Raw genomic sequence first — 27198 nt, 5'->3', positions numbered from 1 at the left:
CTGGTCATTGAGGTTTCCCTCTCTAAGACCTATTCCACTCTACTTTACTATATATATATCAATACATATATATATATACATATCTAGATATTCCCTCCAACTCAATGGAGCTCAAGGCCTTAGCCATCCACCTACAACATATCCACGCCCACATCGTGTCCCCCAAAATGAGCTGTGGAATGCCAGACGTTGTGGCATTTACAGCTTAAGAATCAACAACAACAACTAGCAACACCAACTAGCAACAAAAACAATAACAAATAACACAAACAACTTGACAATGTTATCTAAATAAATACATATATATACAAGACTATATATATATATATATATATATATATAGTAAACGACAGAAGTCCATAAATTATGTAAATGCAAGTTTCGTTTATTTCAATGTTTTCCCTTCATTTCCCTATAATTTGTGCTTGGTGTTTGGAAATTTTCTTTAATTTTATTTTCGTTTTTCATTCGAGGTTTTTATGAATTTTTAATTTGTTTCGCTTTGGTCTTCGGTCTCTGCTTGAATGAAAATTTCACACTTTTCTGCCCAACAGCAATTTGTGTGATTTGTGAACTTAAAAAAGAAAAAAAAGAAAACATTTGAAAAAATCTTAGGCGGCATCAATGAATTTTCATTTGGTGTATCGTCCGTCGTTTTCCAAATATCTGATAAATGTGGGAGATGCATTTCGATTTGGTGGGCGTTTCGAACTTTAAGTGTCTTGGCTTGTAATGGTTATAATGCAAATGAGGCGAGCTATCTGTGAGATACATATAGAGTGGGTGTGTTTAGTGGGCTCTCTCGAAAGGTGTATTTGTAAGGCAGTTTGATATATATTCTTGATTATTGATTGTTAGTTCAGTTGATAGAGTTAAAGATTTAGTGACGTTTATTATTATTATTTAACAGTTTTTTAAATCATGTTTTATATTTCCAGCTTATTTTCTGTACTTTTCCACTTGATTTGAGGATTGGCACGGTTTTTAAGAGAATCTTTGGCTAGGATTTGGAAGTTTGTAAGAAAACTGACTTGATCAGGGAATTAGTGAAGTCCTAAGTCAGTTTTTTAACTCATATTTTATATGTCTATACATTTTTTTCTTGACTTTATCCACTTGATTTGAGGATTGGTAGCTATGACATAATCTCCTGGGTAAGTTTGTTAGGCTCTTAAAGGGTGTCTGCGGTTTAGCTTTGATAGTTTGTAAGGCTATTGACTTGATATGGATAGCAATAAGTGATGCTTTAATGTTATAAGAAAGTTTTTTAACTCATATTTCAAACTTCTAGCTTCTTTTCTAGACTTTCCAACTTGTTTTTCCTTAGAAGAAGCCCACAAACCATGTTATTTCCCATGAAAAAGTTACATTTCTGTTTCAAACTTTAAACTGAAGTTAGTCCCAAGTACTAAGCTTTGTTTCGATTTTCTTTATAACTAATTTAAGCTTTATAAACAATATTTTAATACTTTAAGATAAGTAACATAAATCCAGCAACAAAAAGCCACTAACTTATCTTACAACTTAAAATCGTAAACATATGTTTTCTCTAATAAAACGAGGTTTTTCTTTATCCCCCCCCAAAAAAGCCATCATAACACATTGAACTCTCATTTATCAGCGAGATAGTATTTTTGTTTCTGTTTTGTATTTAGTTTTTGTGAGTGAGAAAAGCTAACCCAGTGACTAATGGGTTGCCTCACGCAGTTGAAAAGGAAACGAAATTCGCCGCTTACACAATTTGTATCTATCAGATACCCCGGCAAACTTAATTTGCTTGGTTTGCCCAAGATGTTGGATGCTTGGTTTTTTTTTTTCTTCTCTTTGCTTTTTTTGCTTTTGGTGAAAGGCGCCGCTAAAAAAGAAAAAACTAACACGCGCTGCCAATAGACGCGTTGAAATATTTATGATATGGAGCAGCCGAGAAATGCACACACGGAAAGAAAATGCAGTTCGATAGGTATTGGAAAAGTTTTTCCTAACAAATTAGTTGGAAATTTCAAAAGTCTGTTAATTTTTAAGTTTAATTTAAGAGTTCTCCTCTGCCAAAATGTGATTCAAATTATAGATTAGTTTAATTTAATATTTTAACTTTATTCTTTTCCAATTTATTCTTTTAAAAAAATCGATTTATTCCTCAACACTTAGCAATTTAATGCTCTATTTTTCCCCCATAAACTAACCTTTAAGCCACCTTGCAATTTGGGTTAATAATCGAAGCATAGCTAATACGATTAATTAATCTAATTTTCTTTGTCTGCAACTAAACTACTTTTTGGAGCTGCTGCTGCTGTCGTCGTTGATGTTAACCGATGATGTTGCTCCATTTGTATCTTACGGTTTGTAGTTGCAAAACTTGACCATACAATAGACGAACAACAAAAACAACAACAATACAAAACAGTTACAACAAACTGCATACAAAAATATGAAAGTGCAACAACTGCAGCAGCAGCAACAACACAAAAGCAGTTTTTTTTTACGAAAAAAAAAAACCAGCTGAGCAACTTTTACACTGCGCCCTCGTGAAACGCAAGTGTATGCCATTGCCAGTCTGAAAAAATATAAATAAAAATAAGAAAAATAAAAAGAAAAAGAGATAAGAAGATATAACAACGGTAACTTCACAGCGGCCCCGGCAAAAAATGCAGATAATTTAAGAAAAAAAAAAGAAGAAACAAAAAGAAAGAAACGAAAGAATAAAAGATAACTTTGCTCTGAGACTAAATACCCTACTGCCAACCTTAAAGTGATATTAAAAGCATAGTAATGATCAGATAATTTTAAAGATCATATGAAATATCACTTTAATAAAAACAATTAATAAAACCAATAAGATAATTTAATAGAAATATTTCCATATAAAAAAAAAATCTCACCCAACCAACGTTACAAACTGCCTATCAAAACCCAAACACCTTCCCTCGAAAAAAGCCATAAAAATCCGACAGAAAGCATAATGAAAGCAGCGACGTTGCTGCTGCTGCTGCCGCTGTCGCTGTTGCTGTCCATTGGGGAAATTAACATGTAGCCCAAGTAAAAGGGGTCGAATTATATTATTTTGCCCGATCGGAGATCTTCCAGCCAGTCAGCTGACGTCACTATATAGTTCTTAAGCTCTAATTGAAGAGACGGGACACTGCCCTACGATTCTGCTAAATGGAAGAGAATGAAAAGACCAAGGGATCGGATCGAAAATCTAGAATTGAGAATCTAGAAAGCTAGAACTGGGCGTGTGAGGCTCTAATTAAAGAGAAATATGGACAGACAGACCATCGGTCATAATCCATAAAGATCACTTAACGAATATCGAAATGTCGAATGGTTAACGACGATTCATTTGCCAGAGTTGTAAACATTCTGGAAATCAATTGGAAATACTTAAGGAAAGTTTATAAACTGTGAAAGGGGATTTTATGGGAAGTTTCTTTATAGATACATAGATATAGATTTATTGGAAAAAAGAGCTAAACTTACTAAGATATGAATCAGTTTATAGTGTTAGTGTTACTATAATATCACAAATATGTTTAATCTACGTCTTCTTTTAGATAGTTTTGTAACTTAAGATTAAGTAAACATTCGTTTAAAAGATGTTATGCCTAAAATATGATCCAAACTCCGCTATATTAGACATTACTAACACAAAAGTGATTATAATTATCAGATAATTCCTTATAATTAAACACAATATTAGCCAATCTCAGCTCGTTAGCCAATGATCATGCCAAAGCACGCACATCTTTCAAATTAGTCCTCAAAAAAAACGAGAAAATCATGCTCAAAAACGATCAATTGATCGATCGTCATTCAACCCACGGATCTTCAAACTGAAATGCGGAAATTACACATAAAAAAAGCCAGCGAAATGTGTCATCTTAAAAAGAAGTCAAACTGAAAGATCGATGAATTGGTTAAGCATTTTGCAATCACCGAACTCACTCACACGAAAGTTTGATTTATGACGACACGAAAACTCCACAAAATTGACACTTTCGCGTTTTTCGATTTGAATAGCAAACGCAATTCTATTTGCATACTAAACCCCCCCCCACCCCCCAAAAGAACAACAAAAGAAAACATAAAAAAAAAACACAAAATGAAATGGAAATTAGAAATTAGCATAAACGATCGAAGAAAATTCATTGCGGGGTTCTTGGCTTTGTTGATATCTATAAGATCGCTGTCTTTGGGTCAAGTCACTGGCAGCCCCCCGTTAGCTATATGTGCTCTAGAAAGATATTCATTTTATATATTTTCTCTCTTTTATTTTTCTTGTTGTTTTTTCCCGCCACTAGAGATTATAAAAACATTTTTTGTTTTTATTACAATATTTTGATAGTCGGTGGCGTGGCATGGCATGGCTGGGCATCGCGTTGTTTTCTAAGTGTTTTACATCGAATTAAGTTGGTTTTCGTTTTGTTTTTACGAGTTGTTATTTTTACGCCTTCGACTTGTTGAATCATTTTGACAGGCGAGCATAAAACGCCATTTGAAAGAAATACGATCGAGCAAACAAGCAAAAATCTTGGAAAAATCATTCGGAAAAATAAGCATTCGAAACTTGAAGATACACTCCCACATGCACACCCATCCACTTGGCTTGGATAAGTCTTGTAATTATTAAACTTACTTAACCACGCCCTTTTTGACTTAACAATATTAAATAACAAATTTAAACTATCATAAATTTAACAACTAATTTCTTAAGCTAACATTTTTTAAGACTTTTTAGGTATTAATAACAAAAAGAGACCAAATTTTAAGCCATTTTTTTTGTAAAACAAATCTTAAATTGCAGAAAAACTTAAATAAAGTTTATAAATTTTATACCAAAGTTATTAAATTTCTTTTAATAAGTTGCAAATTGTATAAAAGTATAAAGAAACAAACTTCCTAGGCGTAAGAGTGGCACGATCGCTGGCTATTGCCACAAGTTGTTGAACGTACAAAAAGGGTGTCGTTGGGTCAAATCTTAATTGCTTCTAGGAGGATAGGCGGGGGCATTAACAGATGATCCCATTGTTGCAGCAGCAGTTGCAGTTCCGGGAGATAATTGAAATGTTTAACATGAATGGCAAACTGTGTGGCAGGCCATGTGGCAAGTTCAATGTATTTACAAAAATGTGTTTGTTAAGCAAACTATAAAGATTATTTTTTCTATAAAATCTATAAAGAACGTAGAAAAACTTAACTTAGTTCTTAGTTAGATTTTCTTTGGCCTTCCAACCTATGTAAAAATCAAAGTTCTCAACTAGAAACCCGGAAATCAATGATTTTGGACTTGTTTTTCCATTGGCCAGCCATCGCCCGTATGTCTGAGATACTTCTTATTTATGGACCCGTCCTCTATCCATCGCCAGTTAATCCCTCACCCACACACTCAATGGAAATCATTTAACAAAAAAAAAATACAACAAACCTGGGCAACCTGCTCTGCTGGAATGCGCCCGCTCCCCACTCACAGATACAAAAAAAAAAAAAAAAAAAGAAGGAAAAATCCAAGGCAAAGGGGGAAGGCGGCGCTGGGCTAGTATCTGATTACAGTTTGAATGGCTGCAATGAACCAGAAAATTTGCTTTTGTATGCTCTGGATACTACCTTTCCTTGCAGCTCTCGAGCGGAGCGTTCTTTCCCCAGATACTTTGGTACTTTTTTTTTTTTTTTGTTCCCGCAGGTGATGGCTGAAAGTTTAAGGGAGCGGGAGCGATAGGCGGTGAAGAAGAAGGAAACATCACCTAACAAAGAGGCAGGTGCAGGTGCTGCACGGCACGAAATTTGTTAGGGTTATGTATTTGTGATCATAAAGTTGGAAATGTGACAATATTTGATGGTGTTTTTAGGATTTAAGATCTTATTTCTTACAAAAAGAAACTAAAAAGTGTTTTCTATAATGTTTTTATGTTATAAAATGTCTGTTTCTGATATAAAATCTTTATAAAAATACAAATTATGTTACTAAATTTAAGTAATCAAAAACCAAAGTAACATAAAACCCAAACTGAAATCCCAAAATATCTCATCCCATTACCAAATATCATTTAATTTCCACCAAATCCTATGAATTTTCCCCAGATTTTTTCGCTGGCTGAAACTTGCCCAACTGAAGCTTTGGTCTTCAACCAACTTAGCCACTCCTCATGCCACTTTTCCTTGGACATTTTTGTATTTTTTCTACTACTGCTGCTGCTTCGAGGTGAAACGGACACAAAACGTGACTGGCAACAAGTTGAGGCCGAAACTAAGGCGAAAACTGAGTCGAAAACTGTGGCTCGAGTGGCCGTTGTGAAGTGCGGCAACGTGGTTGCTGCCATGGATGCTACGACAATTACAGTTATTTTATGAGTTTGCAGAGCATAACCAACAACATTCAACATTCAACATCCATCCAGCCAAGAACATCGGCATCCCACCACATCGTCGTTTGGCCACTTCATTTTGCAAAGAGAGCGGAAATTTAATGAGCAACAACGCCCTCACAATTGCAAAAGCAACTACTGTTGCTGCCCCCAACCATCCATCCCATGTTGCATCCTCCATACCCCCAACATATATATCCATCAGATACTTTATTTGCTCCCGCAGGCAGGCAGGCAGGCGCACAGCACCATCCACATCCACAGTAATGATGCGTTTAGCAGATTATGAGCCCCAGCTCAGCTTCTTCTCTTCCAACCAAGCCAAATTGGAGCAGACCCAGAAACAGAGTTTGCAAAATTGCAAAATTACAAAAACGCAGTCTCTGGCAGCTATTTGTGGCAATTTGGTAAACTGCACACAAAACTGCATCTCTCTCTCTCTCTCTGGGCCCTGGGCCATTTTTAAGGTGATTTAGATTTAGTGTACGTGCAGTAGGATATGGCAAGTTGCAAGTAACAGAGTTACTTCCACTTTGATAATCACAGGCAGACGACGACTGGCCATTAGGGATTTGTCCCTTTTTTGGGAAAAGATAGATAAAAAGATCTAGTTTCTAGGTAGACAGCCATTAATTTGATTGAATTTTATAGATAACATTAAGTTTTAACTATTTTGAGAGAAGGTTTCGACTTCTTACCTACTGTTTTTGCTAATAATTAACCTATATTAACTATTAAGAGATGTAATGATTAACTTAAGAAGCTTCTTAAACTGGAAAATGTAAAACTGCAAAGGCTATTATCATATTTTGCCTTTAAAGTATCTCTTTATCTTATGGAAAGAAAACTACTTATTACTTTTTCAATGATCAAAGAACATTTTTGATATATTTTCCTTTGAGAAATCAAACTTGATCATCTGATTTTATCCTAATTTTTATACTTAAGTTTAAAAACCGACCTACTACTACCTTTCGATGATGCTTAGCTTGATTATTCTTTAAATTTCTGCCCAAATTATAATAACTAACATTGTTAAAACCAGCAAAAGTTTATCCCCAACCTGTTTGCTCTCCATTTCAACATAGATTTAACTTTTCTTCTATGAAAACCCAGCATAAAAACCTTGAAACCCGCCACTTTTTATCCTTTCTGCCAATGCTACGCTAACCCACTCGATAATACTGAAGTGGGGCAGCTACAAATCGCTTCATTTATGAACCACAACACACCACAACATGCCACTTTCACATAAAAAAAAAAGGAGGAGGCACAAAAAATGCCAAAACAAAGCAACGAAAAAAGTTGGCCAAAACGAAAAACCAACTGTTGTCAGGCCAACAACTTGCAGGCAAATCAATCGTTAACTCAAGTTAACCTGGTCTAGAGTGTTGGCCTGTTTTGGTGGTATATAGTTTATGGCAGCATAATATACTCCACCCTCTACTCCCCCACCCCCAACCCAACGAAAATACACTCATTGGGGGTGCCTCAAAAGAGAGAGAGAGAAGTTCGGCAACGGCGCAACATTGGCCATGTGGCCATGTCAATTTTTCCACCATTTGCGGCAATTTCTTTTTGGTTTTTCAGCTTTTCTTTTTTGGTCTTGATTTTTCCGGACGCTTTTATTTGTATTTTGTTCGGCGAAGGCAAAAGCAAAAGGTTATGCCGGCCCCTCACCCCCCTTCTTCCGACGGCTTTCGTTGCCGTTCGTTTAATTTTATTGCCTAATTTTCAACTTTGATTGCTGCCACACCCCTTGAAAAAAAAAAAAAATGAGGAGGGCCCCACCCTCTTTCCACCCATCACTTTCACGCTCGTTGACATTTCTTTTGACTGAGATTTCGGTTATTCGGTGATTTTCCCACCATTTTCCTGCAGTTTAACTTTCAATTTTCAAGCAATAATACATTTTTCCATTTTCCCATTTTTTATATATAATTTTAATTTACCATTTTACCGCAAATGTTATTACACACTTTGCTGAAGGGTCGGATATTAAACGCTTCATTTAGTCAGCGGGAAAATATCATAAAGAAATTAACATTTCCAGCTCCTTTGGAGCGGGGAAAAGCTCTGTCTGAGGAAAGCTCATTATCCCATTACCTGAGGGAAATCCACAAAAAGGATCATTAACTACAATTTACTGCCGCTTTTTGCGGCATAGAAAGTTGCCAGTGCCGGGCACAGCATCTGTCTTGGGAAACTCCTAAATCTCAAACGGCATAAATTGAGATATACTACTATATACATAGATATATATATTATTTTTGGTCTATAATTTAAGCTTAATGTTAAGTTGTCAAGCAAATTGTAAAATGTTGTTGCCAGCAGATGTTTCGATTAAAAAAAGTTTTTCAATGACATTTTCCGGATAGCTGAAAAGATGAAAATGTCAAAGGAATGTGTAACCATTTCTGGCAGCTTGTCAAGTGCAGTGACTGCAATTTCATTGGCAATCATCATAAACTTTCTTAGTTTAAGTTACTCTCTTTTTATATTGGCTTTTTAGTAACTGTTTTTTGATATTCCATAAAGAGGAAACCACTAAAAGCTTAACGATTTTCGATTTTATCATTTGAGTGACATCCACTTTATTGGAAATGCTTCCCAAAAAGCCAAAAAAAAAAAAACTTGCTGACGTCTGAAGGCAAACACATCCGCTTGACTTGACTTTGCTATCAAAAATCATAAAAACTAATTTAAATCAAAGACAAGAGAGAGAGAGAGAGGAAGTTAACTTGGGCTAGTTTTTGATAGCCTTTAACTATATTTAAATACTAACTTAACTTGACATTTTAAAAGGTGTTTAATTTGTAAAAGGTTTAAGTTTATAAAATGCAAAAATAAGTAATCATTTGGTAACAAAAATGTGATTAAATTTTGTTATATTTTTAAGACTTTCTACGACTTTTTCAGATATTTGCTATTAATATTTAAATTTTGCTTTTTAAGAACTTAAGCCTTATTTTTTAGAAATGTTAAACAATCACTGACAACTTTTTGTTTATAAATCTTTCTACTTCCCTTTCATTTACTTTTTGTTAGTTTTTTGGCCACCTTCTCATTTTTCGCAATCAACCACAAAATACATATGCTGAACTTATACAGTTGTGTTCAAGATAATAGCATATGTAGATTTATAACAAATTTTATAATTTGTATTTAAACTTATACAGTTGGGCTCTATATAAAGGCATATGGAAAATTATTTTTTTTTAAAGAATAGTTAATAAAAAATCTAATAATAAGACATGTAAAAGCTCTACATCAGGGGTGCTCAAATTCATCTTATGGCAGAGCATTTACTAACACAAATTTAAGAATGCCTGCACATATTTAGTGACGCTTTTGTGTTGGTTTACAGTTGTGCACTGAGAGAAAGAAAAACTTCTTTTTTGCTAGGCAAAATCATCCCTCTTTCTCACTCCGAAGTAAACTCCAAAGTGGAAACAGAAGTTATAAGAAATGAATTCCAGTGCAAGTGTCCGAGGATGATCGAGGAAGAAAAAAGAACAGTTAGCAAAGGAATGAGGCGGAAAGAGGATAACGAAAAATTGTTGGTGGAATAGCGCCGCGAATGCTGAAAGCTTATGGCAGAGCAAGTTTATATGCAGAGAGCATTTACAAAAACAATTTCGCACCCCCTGCTTTACATATTTTACAATTTTTTGATTTAAGTACGATTTTGTAGTTCTGACCTTAAGTATGTCTTTAAGTTTTAATTTAAAAGTTGTACCCTTAAATATGTCTTAATTATGTTTTTGATTTAAACATGAATCCCTTAAACAGATTTAAGAGCATTGCATTTTAATTTTTAATATTTAATATAAAATACTTTAAAAATATTTGATTGAATATTTTTGTATATTTCATATTTAAAAACTAATTTATGAAAAGAACTTCTAAAATTTAATATTTTATACAATTTATTATCTTATTGTAACTATTATTTTGACCACAACTGTATAAAGTGAGCCATATAGCCTTGGTGGTCATCTGTTTTGAAGGTAAAAGTGCAAATATAAAGCCAATAATTTGATTTTGTTTAAGTTTTAACTTTAGTTTGAGTTTTAGTTTTGGTTTTATCTTTAGATTTGGCTTTAGATTTAGCTTTAGTCTACTAGACTTCGTTTCTACTTTTAGTTTTCTACTTTTAGTTTCCCTTAAAGTTAATTTTCAGTTCAAGAGTTTCGCCCACGCACAGATTGCAAGTTTGTGCGTATCTCACAGATAGCTAGATAGACTCACTCACTTCATGGCGAACTATCAATAACATCCGCCAACAAGAAGTTGGCTTTGTCTTGCGCTGTTTTTGTTTTCCAGTTGGCTTCTTGGCTTGATTAAATATTGCCAACGACAACGGGGCCCAATCTTTTGGGCTCAAGATGGGAAGAGAAGAAAACGTTGACGCGACTTCGTCATCGTCATCATCATCGTCGGATGCCGCCTTTTTGAGCAGAGCTCCACAATCTCCCAATCTCCGGATCGCCCCCCTTTTGGTTTTTTAGCTTAACCCCCTGTTTAACCCCCTGACAACCCACAATTTGCAGTGCGTCGTCAACGTCTGAAGTATCTTGAACAAAAAGCAAAGAAGAGATGCCAAGCCCCAGCACAAAGAGCACGCGGAAGTGAGGCATAAAAAAATCAAAAAAAAAAAACTGAAAACCAGAAAAAGACCAAAAAATGAAGATTGCCCCGCCCTTTGCCTGCTTGCAACAAGCTTCAATTGAGAGATGCTAAAGATCGCAATTATTTGTACATCGTCTGACTCGAAAAAATAAAAACGGGAAAATTCAAGTTTAATAATGTTTGTGAGAGTTTCCAGGCGGATTTTTCATTTTGGTAAGTGTATTTGAGTTACAATAATTGCCCAAATGAGTTTTTAAATGCTTTTTAAATGATTTAATAGCACTGTTTTGTATTTTTAATGGTTTGCGTATGAATACTAAACTATAAGCTAAGGCATTATGTAAACTAATTCACTCAACAAATATTTAATTGTAAATTAAACTTCTTAAAGTTGCCAACTAACTTAAATAGATTTTATTTAACAAAATTTGTAAATGATTTTTTGTTAATTTTATTTTTAAATTCAACTTTTTGTGTAACTTATTTACTATTATGTTTAACTATTTAAAGGTTGTGTAAAATATTTTATATATTAATACTTTAATTTTTGGAGTTTTTTAAGTGGTTTAAGTGCATCTCTTTAGAAAATTGTCAACCTTTAATGGGAATTATTATCAAAAATCTGTCCACCAAATCTATCAACCAAACTCAAACTTAAATTCAAAATATTAGTAAACATAAAGCTATACAAAAATATTATTTAAAACTTATAGCTTATAATGTAAAATATATAAATATCAAAATATAATGTAATAAACTTTCCAAAGCACTAAATAATTTATAAAATAATATCTGTAACCTTTTTTAAGCTATATCTTAATAACTCCTTAATATTTTACAGAATTAGTTAGTGTTTTGATAAATATATATGTAATATTATAAAACAGATTTAAATTTTATGTTATACCCATATATCTTCTCTATAATTTATAGCATTTTATCCACTCAACTTGAAAGTACCCAAAAACCCAAACTCTCTACAAAACTGTCAATCAAAATTGTAAACAATTTAAGCCTAACAAATCGTCTTCTATTACTATTTATCCCTAAGAAATTCCCTATTTATTTCCCTAACAAATTCTTAAACACTTAAACGATTTACTTCCCTAACAAATTCTTAAACAATTAAATGACCAACGACAGAGTTTCCAATAACGAAAATCCCCTTTCCTCCCATGGAAATTACGCAATAAGCTTACTGAGATACAGCACACAAACAAGCTCTCAGGGAGTAGTTTCGTAATCAATGATTGGATGTACGAGTTACATGAGAGTGGGAATGGGAATGGGAATGGGAAGGGGTTATGGAATCGAAATTGCGGGGGACTATACAAATATGGGTAACGTTGATAAGGCAGGTGCCCTGCCCTTGCCTTCCCTTCCTTCCCACTGCTCTTGGGAAAGCAAATCAAAGAAAGGGAAAACGAAAGTTCAAATTGGCTTGAAGTTGATAACAGCAGTGGGATAAAAAAAATATATATATATTATATATATATTTAAAAAGGAAAACAAGAGGAAATGGGAAGTTTGAGTTTCTTCTAAAGACTGCAATTTGAGTTTCTTGTTGACTTTTTAGATGGCCTGCGGCTGAGTTTATGATTTAGTTTTCAGTTTGCTTTTCAAAATCTATTTGAATGTTTGTCCAGCGAGTGCACTGGGAGAAAGTACTATAAAGTACTTAATAGAATGTTATCAATATCATTTCAGAAATATTAAATCTAAGTTTTCATATCTTTCTTATAGGTACCAGATTAATGGTTATTCTTTTACAAAGTTAAAAGTATCTAAAATTAACAAACTCTGATTTATGCTAAAAAGATAAAAATTCAAAGTTCTTTCATAATACTGTATGAATTTATGATCTGATGATTTATCTTAAACTTATCTTCTTAACAGCTAAAAAATATTAAATATAAAATATACATTAAAAACAAACCTTTTCTATTGTATCAAATATTATTAAAGCATGTTATTAAACTAAAAATATTTGAAAATAACCTTAAATCAGTTATCAGAAGTTAAATAACCTTATAAAACTTCTGATCTTAATATCTGGATATAACTTGAAATATATAAGATATATAAATATTCCTCAACTTCTTCTAATCTTTCAAATTTCAAACAAGTTTTTCCCAGTGCAGATAAAGTTGCAATCATGGCAGAGGAAAACCCCATGATTTTCGGGGAAGCAGACAAACAAATTACAAAGAAATTGTCATTGTCGCTTGTTGTTTTTATTAAAGTTTATTGTTTTTGTTGCTTTTGGGGGACATCATCGATTGACCGTCGATATCTGAGGCGCCTTTCTGCCCTCATCAAACATTATTAGACCCCCGCTAGCCCTCTTTCTCTCTCTTTCTCTGAACTTTCCCAACAAAATGTTTTGCCCTTATCGCTTTCAGGTGGCAACTTCGATTGGTTGGCATAAGCTATCAGAGGAGTTGCCAAGGGGTGGTGGTGGGGGGTCATTTGTGGTAAGTGCCTTAAATGTTCCGTCGTGTTTTGTCCATCTATCTGACCAAAACCAAAACCCACCTCCCCTCTATGGTTTTTATTTGTGTTTTGCGCAATGCAAGAAAGTTGATAAGAAAGGAGAAAGACGGCGTATTTGTTGCACATGTGCTAGGGAGTTTGGTGGGTAGGAGGGGAGATATATTTAAAGGGGGAGGGGGATTGTTCAACTTCAAATCAGAGGGCGAAGACCCATCATTAAGTCAACAGCAGTGGCACTTTGAAATCTCTTTCTCAAGATCTTAGATATTAATTGCCAAGTTTTGTGACTTTGAAATTTGAGAGGCTAGCTATTATTGACTTTCCGAAGAGTGCTCTACGATATTTATATCGATATTTTAAATATATGATATTTTTCTGATATATTCATATTAATTAGTTAAGTTCAATTTGTTATTAAATATTAATTTTAAAGCAAAAAGTTTGGATAAAGTTATTTTTATAAATTTTCAAGACTATATTTGTTAAATTTATCGATATAAGTTATTGATTTATATATCGGAACAAGTTTACTTTCTATAATATGCTAATAACTTCAATTTTTGTGGCAAGAAGTTCAAAAAACGATATCAATATTGTCCTTTCAATATGCTTTAAATATTATATATCGTTATCGATATCAATATCCGATTAAAATTACTTAATTATTATTCGAAAAAAACAAGTATTTTTATGGCAAATAGTTAAACTAACGATATTTATTATGACTTTGCAAGATATTTGTTTTATTTATCGATATTATTTTTATTTATCGATATTAGTTTTATTTATCGATATTAGCTTTTAATTTATATATCGGAAAACATGAAATTTTCATATTATTCACGACATTGCAAGAATATATTTCTCAAATTTATCGACCTTAACTTTCCTTTAAAATAACAGAAGCAAATGAACTTTAAGAAATGTTGAAAATAATCCAATTTTGCAATGTATAAATACAAATAAATGAATTTAACGATGAATAAACTTAAACGTTTGTATTTTTTTAACTGATAACAAAATAAATGAAAAGCCAATGATTACTCATGAGTACTTTATCAATATGGGCCATTAACAATATCAATAAGTTAAAGCTTTATCTTTTTATTTAGATGATTACAATCGATTGTAGAAGAATGTCAATTCTTCAAATATTTATAGAAGAAGCCTCTTTTTAGACTTGACTATGCCAAGAAGAATTAGTTTTTGAATATAAAAAGTAAAGTAAGATGGAAATTTCTTTCTTTCTTTCCAACTATTAGCCCAACTTTTACCAATTCTTCTGCAGTAGATTTCCCCCCTTAAGCACCCCTTGATAGCTAATATAAAAACCCATAAAGAATCCTGTTATCGGTTATCTTCATTATTGAGTGCATTTTTTCATGTTGGTAGCGAAACAATTTTTCATTTGCAACTTCTTTTTTGCCCATTTTTTTATTATCATTTTTTTACTTACATGTTGCTGCTGCTGCCGCTGTTGCTGCTGCTGCTGCTGCTGGTTGTGTCGTGTTTCCCTATGCAAATTTTCAGAGGCGGAGAACAGACCCTGTCTCCCTCTCTGTGGCTTCGGCCGTCTCTTTCACCCTGCTGGATGACAAGTTCGTTGACTGTTTCGTTCTTCTTCTATTTTTTTTTTATATATTGTTTAAAATGCAACTTCTTGCACTATTTTCCGCAGCTTCGTTGGCATTTTCACAGTTTGCACTTTTGTTGTTTCATTTTTGTTGTTTTTGTTTTCATTTCATTTGTTTATTTAATTTGAAATTCATTTAATGATGAAATTAAGAAAATATTTAAGAATTAATTATGCTGGAGAATCGTTTACCCAGCCATTCTCCACTCAACTCTCATTCGAGTGGTTGTCATGACAATAAAAAACTGAAAAACTGTCTGAACTGGTGGAAAAAAAAAAAAAAAAAACGAGACCCCATTTGCTGACCAACGCTTGATATGTAAATAAAATGGAAAATTCACTCAGGCGTACAATGCACGTTAATGAAACTCCACACTCTGCGTATGGTGAGAGGGGAAAATGGGAAAAATAATGGAAAAACCTGAACAATTTCCATGCTGAAAAACTAAAAGAGCGAGGGAAATGGCAATCCTGAGCATAGATTTAAAGACCCATTCAAAGATAAGTATTGGAAAAGTAAGTAAGTATTAAAAAAGTCAAGAAAAAACTAAAAAAAAATACTTTTAAAATATGAAAAACTTTTAAATTATAATAAAACATAAAATATATACAAAAAATATAAAAATAAAGCCGAAAAGTTGAAAAGAAAACTCTTTTTCCCTGCGGCTTAGCTCGACCAACTGCAATCTGCAGGTTTCGGTTAATGCTTTTCTTCATTTACAGTTAATAAACGTTAACCGCAAGTGGCCTAGTCTTAGCCCATTAAACATCAAACATTAAACACAAACAAATGTATCTACATATTGGAATGCCCATGAGGAGAATCGCATCTGTTAGCAATTCTTCTGCCCATTCTTCTCTTGCACAAAGACCCTTCACTTCCCTTCTTTACCCCATGGAAAACTCAAGTGTCGTCGCATTTGTTGTTAAATTGATTTGCCGATCGTCTCGAATGACATTAATGACGGGGCTAGAAAAGCGGAAAAAGGATTGAGGGAAAGCAAGGGGGAAAACTAAAGTGCAGCCCAGAGGAAATTATGATTTCCCACAAAAAGCTATTTTCGTATGGCAACCAAAAGGAAAATATGAATATGAAGAGGTTTTTCTTTTGGTATTTTTAGTTTAGTTTGGAAAACTTTTGGAGTTTGTAGTTAACCAGGAATCGAGGAAAGCGAATGGAAAGTACTTTTCTTTTAGGTAGGGAAAGTGTGGAAAAAATATATATAAGCCATTGATGAACTAATAGGATTACATGTGTTTTTAGCCATTTACTAATTTGAATATTTATAAGTTTTTTAGTTTGCTTTCTTTTAAATTTTTAATTTCTGCTAATTTTGAGTGTTAGATAAGACTTTGATTGTTTTATTGTTAAATATTTTTTAAATTAGAAGATTTTTGTGTGTAACAAATTCTTTAAAACTTAAAAAATAATTGTTTTTTAAGTAAAAGAAATATTAACAAGACTTTTTTCATTAAAATTACAAGGTTTTCTTTTTAATTTACAAAGAATATTTGTAAATAATCAACATTTGTTTAGTATTTCATTTATTAAAGTTAATATTAATTATAAAAAAATAGTTTTTTTATATAGAATTATTAAAAAATGTAACATCAGAGCATTACAATTATATTAAAACAGCTTTTTAGTAGCGAGTTTTTCAAACTTTTAACAAACTTAACTCCTTGAGATCAAGCCAAACCCCAAAAGTCATAAATTACTAAATTTTTTGTCTTACTTTTTGGCTAATTCAAAATACCAAATTAGGAAATCCCCATAAAAGCATAAATTGCAAATACTTGGAGATATTTTTTACTCATTTTTTGCAGGTGATAATCGCGATAATTCCGAAGAATCTTGAATTGAGTCAGAAAGACAGAGAGATAGAGGGAGTCAGAGAAACTGGGCGGGAAAGAGAGGGCAACATGAGTCACCCACGAAGATCAATGTGCGACATAGATTCCAAATTCAAACTGCAGGCCTTGCAAAATCAAAAAGCAAATGAAAACTCGTTCCAAACTCTACAACATATTTTTTTTTTCGTTTTTTTTTTTTAGCTTAATTTGCATTTATGGCGAAAACTCATGTGCAAAATAAAAGCAAAAGATAAAGAAAAACAAAAACCCAAAAGAAACACACACACATATTCGCACACATACTCGCACAGAAACAAAAACAAACAAAACACAGCCTGTAAAAATACAAAGTTAAAGCAGAAAAGGAAGAAATAGCGGCAGCAACATTTCTGTTTTCGGTTTTCCTCTTTGTTTTTCTTGTTCTTTGTTATTCTTTGATTATTTGTATTTGCATTGCGAAGAATTGAAATAAATAAATGAGATACGCACACATACACCAACACAAACACGAAGAAAAAAAACGGTAAAGCATAAAATAATCACAAATGTTTTTTTTTTCGGAGTTTAATTTTTTTTTATCTACTTATTTGACACTCGAATGTTGGTTAACAATTACACGCACACACACTAATGATCAGCAACAACAACAACAAAAAAATACTTATTAACGCGCACTTACAAAACAAAAATTCGCAATTCGAAGTTATTCGCGTGTGAAAATGGCAAACAACATTGTCGGCGTTCTTTTTTCCCCGATTTTCGAGCAACCGCGACTACGAACCGTTGTCGTCGAGCATTCCTATTGGAATGAACAACAACAGCGGTGTGCCGACTTCGGAGAGCGCGAGAATGTAAACGACACAAGCCGAATAACTTACGAACGGAGCCGGAGAGTTAGTAACAGAGAGAAAGAGCGTGCGAATGAGAGAGTGGGCTTTTGCGGCATTGCACAAACACAAAACATGTGCTGTTTGTGTGTGGAACGAGTTTGCTGCATTGGAAGTGGATGCTGCCCACACACGCATACGCTTACGCTCACGCACACCAACACAAAGGCCGCTGTTAAATTGCGCAAATCGCATGTGTTTTTTGTTTTTTTTTTTTGGCTTCCTCTTTATTGTACGTTTTGTTGTTGCCGCCGCGATCGAAATCACGAAAAACCGCCATAAAAACGTTTGCATTGTTTTTGGTCAACTGCATTGCAGACCGCGGCATCCAACACAGCCACAAAAATTAACAACATCCACTGGTGCACAGAAAGAAAAAGAGATAGCAATTGCTGATTCTTAACCTGCTAAGCTGCTGTTAAGGTAGTTTGTCTTTTAAACTTTAAACATTTGTATTTGACATTTATTAGTTGTAATGACATGAAAAATATTGCCATATTTTATAATCATTTCTCTCTGTGTACATCAAATACTGAAATGAACGCAGGCGACTATTTAAAGACGCCATGCAAACGCATCTAGTAAATCGAGTGGCGGCGAGAAGGCCAAAAAACGGAGGCGTTGTGTGTGCAGGCGTGGCAGTGGGCGGTGGAGGAAATCTGGGCGAGTACGCTAAAATTGCAACTTCAACATCTTCCTTCTCTCGTTATAAAATCATAAACAAGTTTTAAATTTATTATATGTTTTTATTGCAGTGTGCTAGTTAAAGTGACCAAAAACTTTAAATAAATTTTTTTTCCACTGTAAATCCCAACGAAGCGAAAGAGAGAGAGACAGATAGCGAGCAGTGATCGTTTAGTTCGCTCAATTTCCAAGGAAGTGGAACGTAAGTATGTTAAAGCGACAAAACACACATACATGCATAACTTGAACGTGGGAGAGCCCTTCGCTCATATCAAATCGTCAAAAACTGAGCCAAAGTTTTTTTTTTTTGTTATTGCCTTTGTTGCCCTCTTATTTTCAGTTGTGTTATTCGCTTTGTTTTCATTGTTGTTTGGCTTGTTCTTGTACATTTCTTACTCATGAACGTACATGTAAGCGTACATATGTATGTATATTTTTGAATGGCCTCGACCGATCGAACGGGAATAAGAAGTAGAAGAAGAAAAATGTAGGAGTGGGAGTAGGAGTAGCAGAGGCAAAAGAGAGATGGAGAGATCTACCAGCTGTTGCGACTCGAAAGCTTTTGTTTTTGTTTTTCCCAATTGAAGCAGAAACCGGCTCCAATAAGACCAAAAGAGAGAGAGGGAGAGAGAGAAAGACATTCCAGAAGGAATGCCGCTGCCATTTACTTCCCATTTCCCATTTCCATTTGACCAACTTGACAAATTGGCTTTGACATTCCAGAAAGAGAAAGAGACAGGGCGATAGCCAGAGTGAGAGAGCTAGAGACAAAGATAAATAAATCAAAATTAATGCCATACAATTATTAATTAATGTAATGAATGTGCCATTTGCTTAGACAGATGTTGCCAAACAGCCAAAAAATATTGGAATGGGCATGAAGAGGGTCGCACAATGGTCGCCTACTTAAATTATGATTTCTTGACCATTTCGCCTTAATTACACATGCAAAACCAGGCCTAAAACCAAACGTGCGAGTGGAATAGCAAGCTATTGCAGCAGAGAAAACGGGATGGCAGTTGGCTCAAATTGCAGTTACCGTTACAGTTACAGGGCTTAAGAGTTAAGTACAGTGGTCATACGGTAAACACAAACGGAAATGTTAAGCGGAATTTAAGAAAAAATGAAATAGAAGAAAAATCTAAAAAAAAAGTTGAAAATTATAAATATTAAAGATTTCCAAAAAAAAAATTTTTAATTAAATTTGAATTATTTATTTTCATTAAAAATGTATAAAAACATTGCTATATTTCCACAATTTTCTTACCAAATTTAATTCCTCCAATTAATCAGTTAACATTAGCGAGTGATGACTGTATGGCGAGCGTTTACAACATAAATTGAAAAACTATTGTGCAACCCCAACGGTTGCCGCGACCCAAGGCGGGCATTATCACATGCGATAAATATTTATATGGAAATGTAATGACTGTCCGCCCCAGCAACCCCTCCCCGTCTCCGCAAATGGTTCGTCCTTCGTCGCGCAATTAATGTCACCACATCCTTTGGGCCTTATTAATGTCCTTGGACGCCCGCTCTGCGTGTGCTGCCAGAGGTGGTGGGTGGGTGTAAGGGGGTTTTAGGGGTTGGCCATTAATGCCTTGCACCCCCCACCCCTACTGTGGCCGGTGAAAACAATTAATTTGCCTATAATGCAATTTATATCGGTTTGCTTTCCGTTTTCAGATTGCCTTACAGTGAGAAGAAAAACTACCTCGAAATAAGCTGCGCTTTTAGGAAAGTGTCTTTAAATTTTGGAATATTTTTGTAAATTTTTAAATATTAAAAGGATTTTAAGCGGGAAGCCAAAGCTCCTGATAATATTCAAACTCTTTGGATTCAAATTTTAAGACATAAAAAAACTTAATTCCAACAATTTGGTAACTCATTTAAATATTTAAATATATTAATAACACCAAAACCACTTCCTTTTTGCTCACTGCACGAAACTATCCATCTCTTTTTTATCCCTTATTGCCATCCTGCTCACCATGAAACTCCATTCTTTGGTCTCTAAACCACATAATGTGCATATTTCTGGCTTGCCTGCGTTTTTGGTTTTTCATGGCGAATGATTAATTATTTAAAACAACAAGAACAAGAACAAGAACAACGGGATGTTGTTAAGAACAATTCGCGTGGCCACAAGGAAATTCTAATGGCCCTTAAAATGGCTATAATGGGTGGCAAAGTTGGTGGGGCGAAGAATGTTTGTGGTTTAACGAAAATTTAAGATAAAGACAAAGAACAAGATTCTCACTTCCTAAATTTCTAATAAATATTCTTTATATAATATAATTTAAAGTGGTAATCATTTATCTAAGCGATGACTAAGAAACCTCTTGAAATTCCTTTATTAAAGTGTCTAAAAGTATGCTATAAAGTTTTGTTAAACCAAAACAAAGCAATTATTACTTTGAGTAATTTACGAATCAGATTAGATTTCAATGATTTAAAATCAAATTAAATACGGATGCAGCTGTCTGTGAAAAGTTAACATCTGCACTTGCTTTTCCTGACATAATTGGGCAGTTCTCCGACGCTGATGACATGAGCCACCCAACACGGCAAGGCAAGAAAAGCGGGAAAAGCCCGCATGAAGCTGCCAGACACAGAGGAGACCAAGTAACATATTGTAAACAAACTGTCAACTTGCAGAGCCAAAAACGTGAAATGTTTGGAAAGCCATGAAAGGGGGCGGGGAAGTACAATGAAAAGATATATATATTATAGGCGGGGGCGTTGGAAGTTTTGAGATAAATCTCGAAGCAAATCCAAAAATCCAACTGCAGTTGTCGGCCAACCAAGATGATGTGTTCAACATGCTGTGTGTGTGCGTGTGTGTTTTTCCCCAAAACTGCAAGACATTTTCTTGGGCAAGGCCTTGGGGCAATTTTCCATCCAAGAAAGGATTAGTCATCGTAAGTACAGTGTCTGATATGGCTATTTGCTTACTAATTTGTAATTTAGGTAAAAATAATACATTTATCATATTTAATCTTGATTTGTTGCTTGGTTTTCTGATTTTAAAGCTGAGTTAGAATAACTTTTAATTAGTTTGTAAATATTTTAAATGGTAACTTAGCTAGGCCTTACTGTATCTACATAATTCACTTATTCTTAAATATTTTTTAATATTTTCTTAATTTTACTTACTCGATATTAACTAGAATAATTATATTCTTTGAACTTCCAAAACTAACAACATTTGGCGAACTTACCTGAAAAAAGACGAAAGAGAAAAATATTAGTTTAAAATGTTTTTTAAATTTTTATAACAAAATATTTACTTAAAGAGTTTTAAATATTTTATATATAATATTACAAATTTAATATTATTAATTATTTCTCAACTTAACATGATAGTTTTTAACATTTAATTTGCTTTTTTAAAAGCGTTTACAGTGAGCAAACCAGAAACTGATTTTTAGTTAAAAAAACTTAAAAACTTAATATTAAAAATTATTTTTTATAACAAGAGAAGTGTTTTTTCAAATGAAATCTCGTTCTTTTTCAAGTGATATTTTTTCTAAATTTGATTAATAATTTAATACTTTTTAAACAAATTTTTATATACAAAAATTTCAGCCTTAAAAGACAGTTTTTCTCCTCAAAAACCTTAAAAATAACACCCAAAAACCACCCAAACCAATTAAAAAACATCTTGCTGTTTTTTTCTCCTTGTCAAGAATTTTTCCAAAATTGTTTTGAGGCTCCCAGAGGCCATTGACGGGGTCAACTTATTGACAGGGTCGAGATCCCAAACCGCCAAACGGTTCCCATTTTTGGACCTTCGAAACGACAGCGGCGGCAGCTTGAAAATATTTTTATGACTTTCCAGAGGAAAGAAGTGGAATGGCCAGGACAACTGTAGTAACTGTAATTAAATAATGCCCTTGCTGCTGCTGCCCCGCCACCCCCGCATTTGAGCCTGTGAACCGCCCACTTTGCGACAAGGAAAACACAAATAAAACAAAAAGTATCTTAACAGCATTTGAAGTTGAAGGAGCCAAGGTCCTGCGGTGGACAGGAGTTATATCCGTGTTTACTGTCTGCTGACCCCCGAGGGTTAGGGGTTGGAGATCAGAGTTTTTTGGGGGGGAGTCCAGGAAAAGCGCACAAAAACACACAAATACACGCATCGAACTATTGCTCCCCTAGGATAAATTAATAAATTTCCCAGTGAAAGTTGCCACAGCAACCTGGGGGGGGGAGCAAATGAAATATTGCATAAAAGTACTTCATTTATTTTGTTTTTGCGATTTCTCTTTTATTAAGATTCTTTAATTTTATATTAAGAGAGAGATATTTTATAGAAATTTTAAATGAAAAATAAAATGATTAACGTTTTTCAGTAGAATATTCATAGGAAAACTTGTTTTTCTGATAAGGAAATTGAAATTTGACAAAAAAGCAGGCAGTTTGTTAACTTTTTTTTTAACTAGAACTTCCATCTTTTTAATTTCTAAAAAAAAACCTATATTTTTAACTTCCCTAACTTAATGTAAATTACTAAAGAATTTCATAACTTGTTGCCTAGTCAAAGGCCAACATTGCAAATTGCATTATAAATAGCCAAGACGATGATGAAGTTAAAGTTGAAGTTGACTTTGCCGGAGATGAAGACAAAATTTTATGGCATCTGGCCATATGCAACATTGTAAAATTGATGTTTACGAGTATGTATGTTGCAAGTACGGGTATCTCTTATATGGCGAATGCGTTTTACAGATTGCAATTGGCAAATACAACAAAAAAAAAAAACGAGAGACAAAAAATGGCTAACTTTCTCTCTTCATTTGGAAAGAATTTCACAGATGTCAGTTGAGGATGGAGATCAGGAGGATGTAACTCGAAAGTTAACTTGTTGTTTAGATTTAGTAAGTTAACTTAGATAAAGAGATGAATTTACTAATTTGTTGTTTTTAATATGTATTATTAAACTTAAAACTTAAAAAATTAAAGGTTAAAAAGTATAAACCTTCATTAAATTTCTGATAAATTAAAGTTATTATAGCTAATTACTAACTAAAATTTAGTCTTTTTCTAATGTACTACGTTTTTCTTAGCTGCTTCTTAACTGTTATTTTCAGTTTATTATTATATCTCTATTCTCATTACTGTTATTCTAAGCGCTGGCTTTGCGTTGTATTTCGCTTTACGTTATTCGTTCTATGCATTATGCTACGTTTTTCTTATGTGTTATCTTAAGCTTTAGCTCACGCATATCGTAAGCCTTGCTTTACGTTGTATCCTTTGTCTTCTCCTTCGCTTTATCCCAACCAATTAGTCCATGTATTACGCCTTCGTCATTCTTTGCATTATGCTACGTTTTTTCTACGTTTTTCTTTTGTGTTATCTTAAGCTTTATCCTACGCATATAGCAAGCCTTGCTTTACGTTGTATCTCATGTCTTGTCCTTCGCTTTATCTCAACCAATTAGTCCATATATGATGTAAGATATTACGCCTTAAGCTAATCCCGCTCTTATACGTCCTCTGCTGCTACGAGTTATCCTACGCTTTATTTTACACATTACGTTATGCTATGCATTACCCTACAAAATATTGTAAGCTAAATCGTCTCTTCTACGTCCTCTGCTGGAAGCTATTCTATGAGTTATCCTACGCTTTACTTTACGCATTACGTTGTTCTATGCATTACCCTGTGACATATCGTAAAGTAATTTCTCTTATACGTCCTCTACTGAATGCTATTCTACGAGTAATCTTACGCTTAATATTACGCAGAACCTTGTGCTATGGATTGCACTATGAAATGTCGTAAGCTAATTCCCTATACCTCCTACGCTTTACATTACGCATTACGTTATGCTATGCATTACCCTAAGAAATATCGTAAGCATCAGCTTTCGTTGCGTTACATTACACAGCAAGAGAACCGTTACCTTTACGCTTTTCCATACATTATCCAGCAGGCTTAAAAAGTTGATATTAAAAGAAAAACCAACCAACCAACTTTGCATATTAGTAATAACCATTAAAAATTAATTAACAAATAGTAAATGTAATGATATTGCACCATCCCTTCTTGTAGCCCAATAAACATGCATGGCATGGGGAATTAACATGATGATGATGATGCCACTTCCTGACTCCTTCAAACTGCCTCTCCCTCCCCCATCCTTTTAGAGCCTTTAAAGAACTTAAGTTCGCACCCTTTCACATGCTCCCCAACCGAAAAGTACATCCCCCACACACCCCGCGCCAAACATAAAACGAAAGCAATAAAATTAGGGCCAATTCCATTTTTGGCTCTTTCACACCATGGCAAAAAAAAGTCGAGGCAAAAAATGAGGCAAAAGAAAAGAAACAAAAGCGAAAACTTTTGGAGAGAGTGAGAAAATGGAAAAGTGAGCAAAAGTTTTCCCTTTTTTTTTACATGTTTTTTCCTCTTCTTATTTTAGATATGGCAAATTAGCAGGGCCAACACTCTTCTTCACTCTTCTGGGCCATTTAATCAAGAAAAACACTTTTTATTGTGGAAAATTATGACATTGTTGTTGCCTTAATGTTGGCCATTTTCCGCTGTTGCTGGTTGTTGTTGTTAATGTCAAAACTGTTATTGTTATGCAGACAATTATAGGATGCGATAAAAATGCTTAGGAAAATGCTTGGCCCGTTGCGGGGTGAAAAATAATGAGAGTTTCGCAAATGAGAAAATATGTTTATTAGGGGTTACCAGTCAGTCAAGTCAGTCACAGGACAGGATAATGCCGAAAAATGTGGTAAAGGGAAAAGTAAGGCGGGAAAATCGTTTGGAAAACTTAAGAGCCAGCAGCTGCGATCGTACTGTTTACTTATTGTGGTTTCCCCTTCTCCCAAAAAAAAAAACAGCTGCAAACTTAAAGTAAACAAAATCTCAAGCAAAGAGAGAGAAAGAGAGAGAGAAAGTGAGATCACTGAGGGACACTTCAGGGATGTGCGATGTGTGGCATCCATCAAGTTTACTGACTTTAATTGCCCATGACAAATGTGAAAACTTATGGCCACCACTCTTTGATGATCGATTAGGCCGTTTTGGCCAAGTTTTATAGCTATTACTATATACTATATACTATATATATATATGATAATTCATCATCACTTTGTATGCAAATCGCTGACGTGAAGAAAGTAATTTCAAACGCCATAAACTTAAACGTCGTTAGGGAAAATTATGGATTTTAGTGCTTAAAAGGCAAGTTTATAGCAGTTGGCGAAAATAGTTTTTTAATTGGAATTTTGTTGTTAAAAAAAAGTTCTGATTTTCATTTTTTTTTATATTTTAATAGATGTTAAGAGCTCTTTATTTTCCTGAATTTTTCTTTGATAAACCAAGAAAAGTTTGTAAAGAAGTTAACAAAAAGTAAAAGTTGAAATATTTGTTAATAATTTTTGAATTTTTTGTATAAAAATAACAAAAACTGTTAACAAAAAGTAAAATTGAAGAAGATTTTTTTGATTTTTAGTCTTAAAACCTCAGAAAAAGTTATAAAAAAAAATCGAAAATATATTTTTAAAAATGTTACCCTGATATTTTAGCTTAATTTGCCAACTTCTAGATAAAAAATATCTTCAAATTTTAGTTTTTAAGTTATAAAATCTAAAATAACTTAAGGATCGTTCCTAAAAAGAATCTTTTTTTTTGGGTTTACGCCCCTAAAACCATCTAAAACTCCAAATTTTATGGCTCCCACAACAAAATTGCCAAAAGTTGCATGTTGCATGAACAGGACCTAAGAAGACAGCGGGCTGTGGAGGCGGCAGTGCCTAGGCCTGCGGAGGAGCATCATCATCATTGTCAATCTTATGACTAAGACCGATCCCATCCCGAGGCAACGCCATCGCCATCGTCGCCGTCGCCTGACCCATATTTATTTTTGGCACTTTGGTATTTTTTTTTCATTTGATAGGCTCCCTCCCAGACTTTTCCAACTTTTTCAACTTAAAAATTTAAGAGTACACCAAGGAAAAGACTTACCGAAATGGAAAGAATTTTTCCAGTAATTGTCTGCCCAGGCTGGTCGTTGTCATGTTTTTCCGATTTTCTTAGTGGCTTCTTCTCCTTTGTTGTTGTTGTTTTTTTTTGTGCGGCAGGAAATGTGTTGCAACAAAGCCAGCAACGTCGGCAGCGGCATTAACAACAACTGCGCACTGGGCAATTGAAATACGCTTTAATTAAACTAATCAGAAGATATATACACCATATATAGACGCGGGCGAGATACTGAGCAGAGACGACGACGCCCGCCCACACACAGGGAGTCGCTTGAAAGATCTTCTGGCTGGCTGCCCCCCCGCTCTCTGGGTAAATATACACAAATTGCTTGTATATATATATATATATATTTATATCATATATATTCTCATGGGATCGTTTCACTTTAAAGCACAATAACAAGAACAACAACAACAACACACATTAAGTAATGTAAAATTTAACAGAAACAAAAAGATTGAAAACTGCGATAACGTAAACACTTTTCGTTACGCGAAGCAAAGCCAAACGTCGTTTACGTTGATTTTTCGTTACGCGCTTTTTTAGATTTATGAAGGTTTTTTGTCATAGATTATTATTTGTTTATAATTTATAGATTTAATTTTATATATTTAAGGAATAATAAAAGGGGTTTAATTAGGCTAAGCTATCAGGA

General features: G+C 33.9%; 1 protein-coding gene across 5 annotated transcripts in view; it reads right to left on the bottom strand.

Annotated features, from left to right (window-relative positions):
• Positions 1-26975, bottom strand: part of LOC108110134 (protein sprint) — a 74759-nt gene extending 47784 nt beyond the window's left edge. The window contains exons 1-2 of one of the 5 annotated variants that reach the window (XM_017219040.2): positions 17651-17935; positions 14941-15188 (exon numbers count right to left, since the gene is read on the bottom strand). Coding sequence is in view for 1 of the 5 variants with exons in the window: in XM_017219043.2 (XP_017074532.1) it covers positions 26526-26578 (53 nt within the window). In the remaining 4 variants the exon portion in view is untranslated. The other 4 variants (XM_017219041.2, XM_017219043.2, XM_041818375.1 and 1 more) reach the window with 4 other exon arrangements.
• Between the last annotated feature and the right edge of the window lie 223 nt (positions 26976-27198).

Source organism: Drosophila eugracilis, unplaced genomic scaffold (genome assembly GCF_018153835.1).
Source record: "Drosophila eugracilis isolate 14026-0451.02 unplaced genomic scaffold, ASM1815383v1 contig_2155, whole genome shotgun sequence".
Classification (NCBI taxonomy): domain Eukaryota; kingdom Metazoa; phylum Arthropoda; class Insecta; order Diptera; family Drosophilidae; genus Drosophila; species Drosophila eugracilis.
This window is presented reverse-complemented; position numbering and strand designations above follow the sequence as displayed.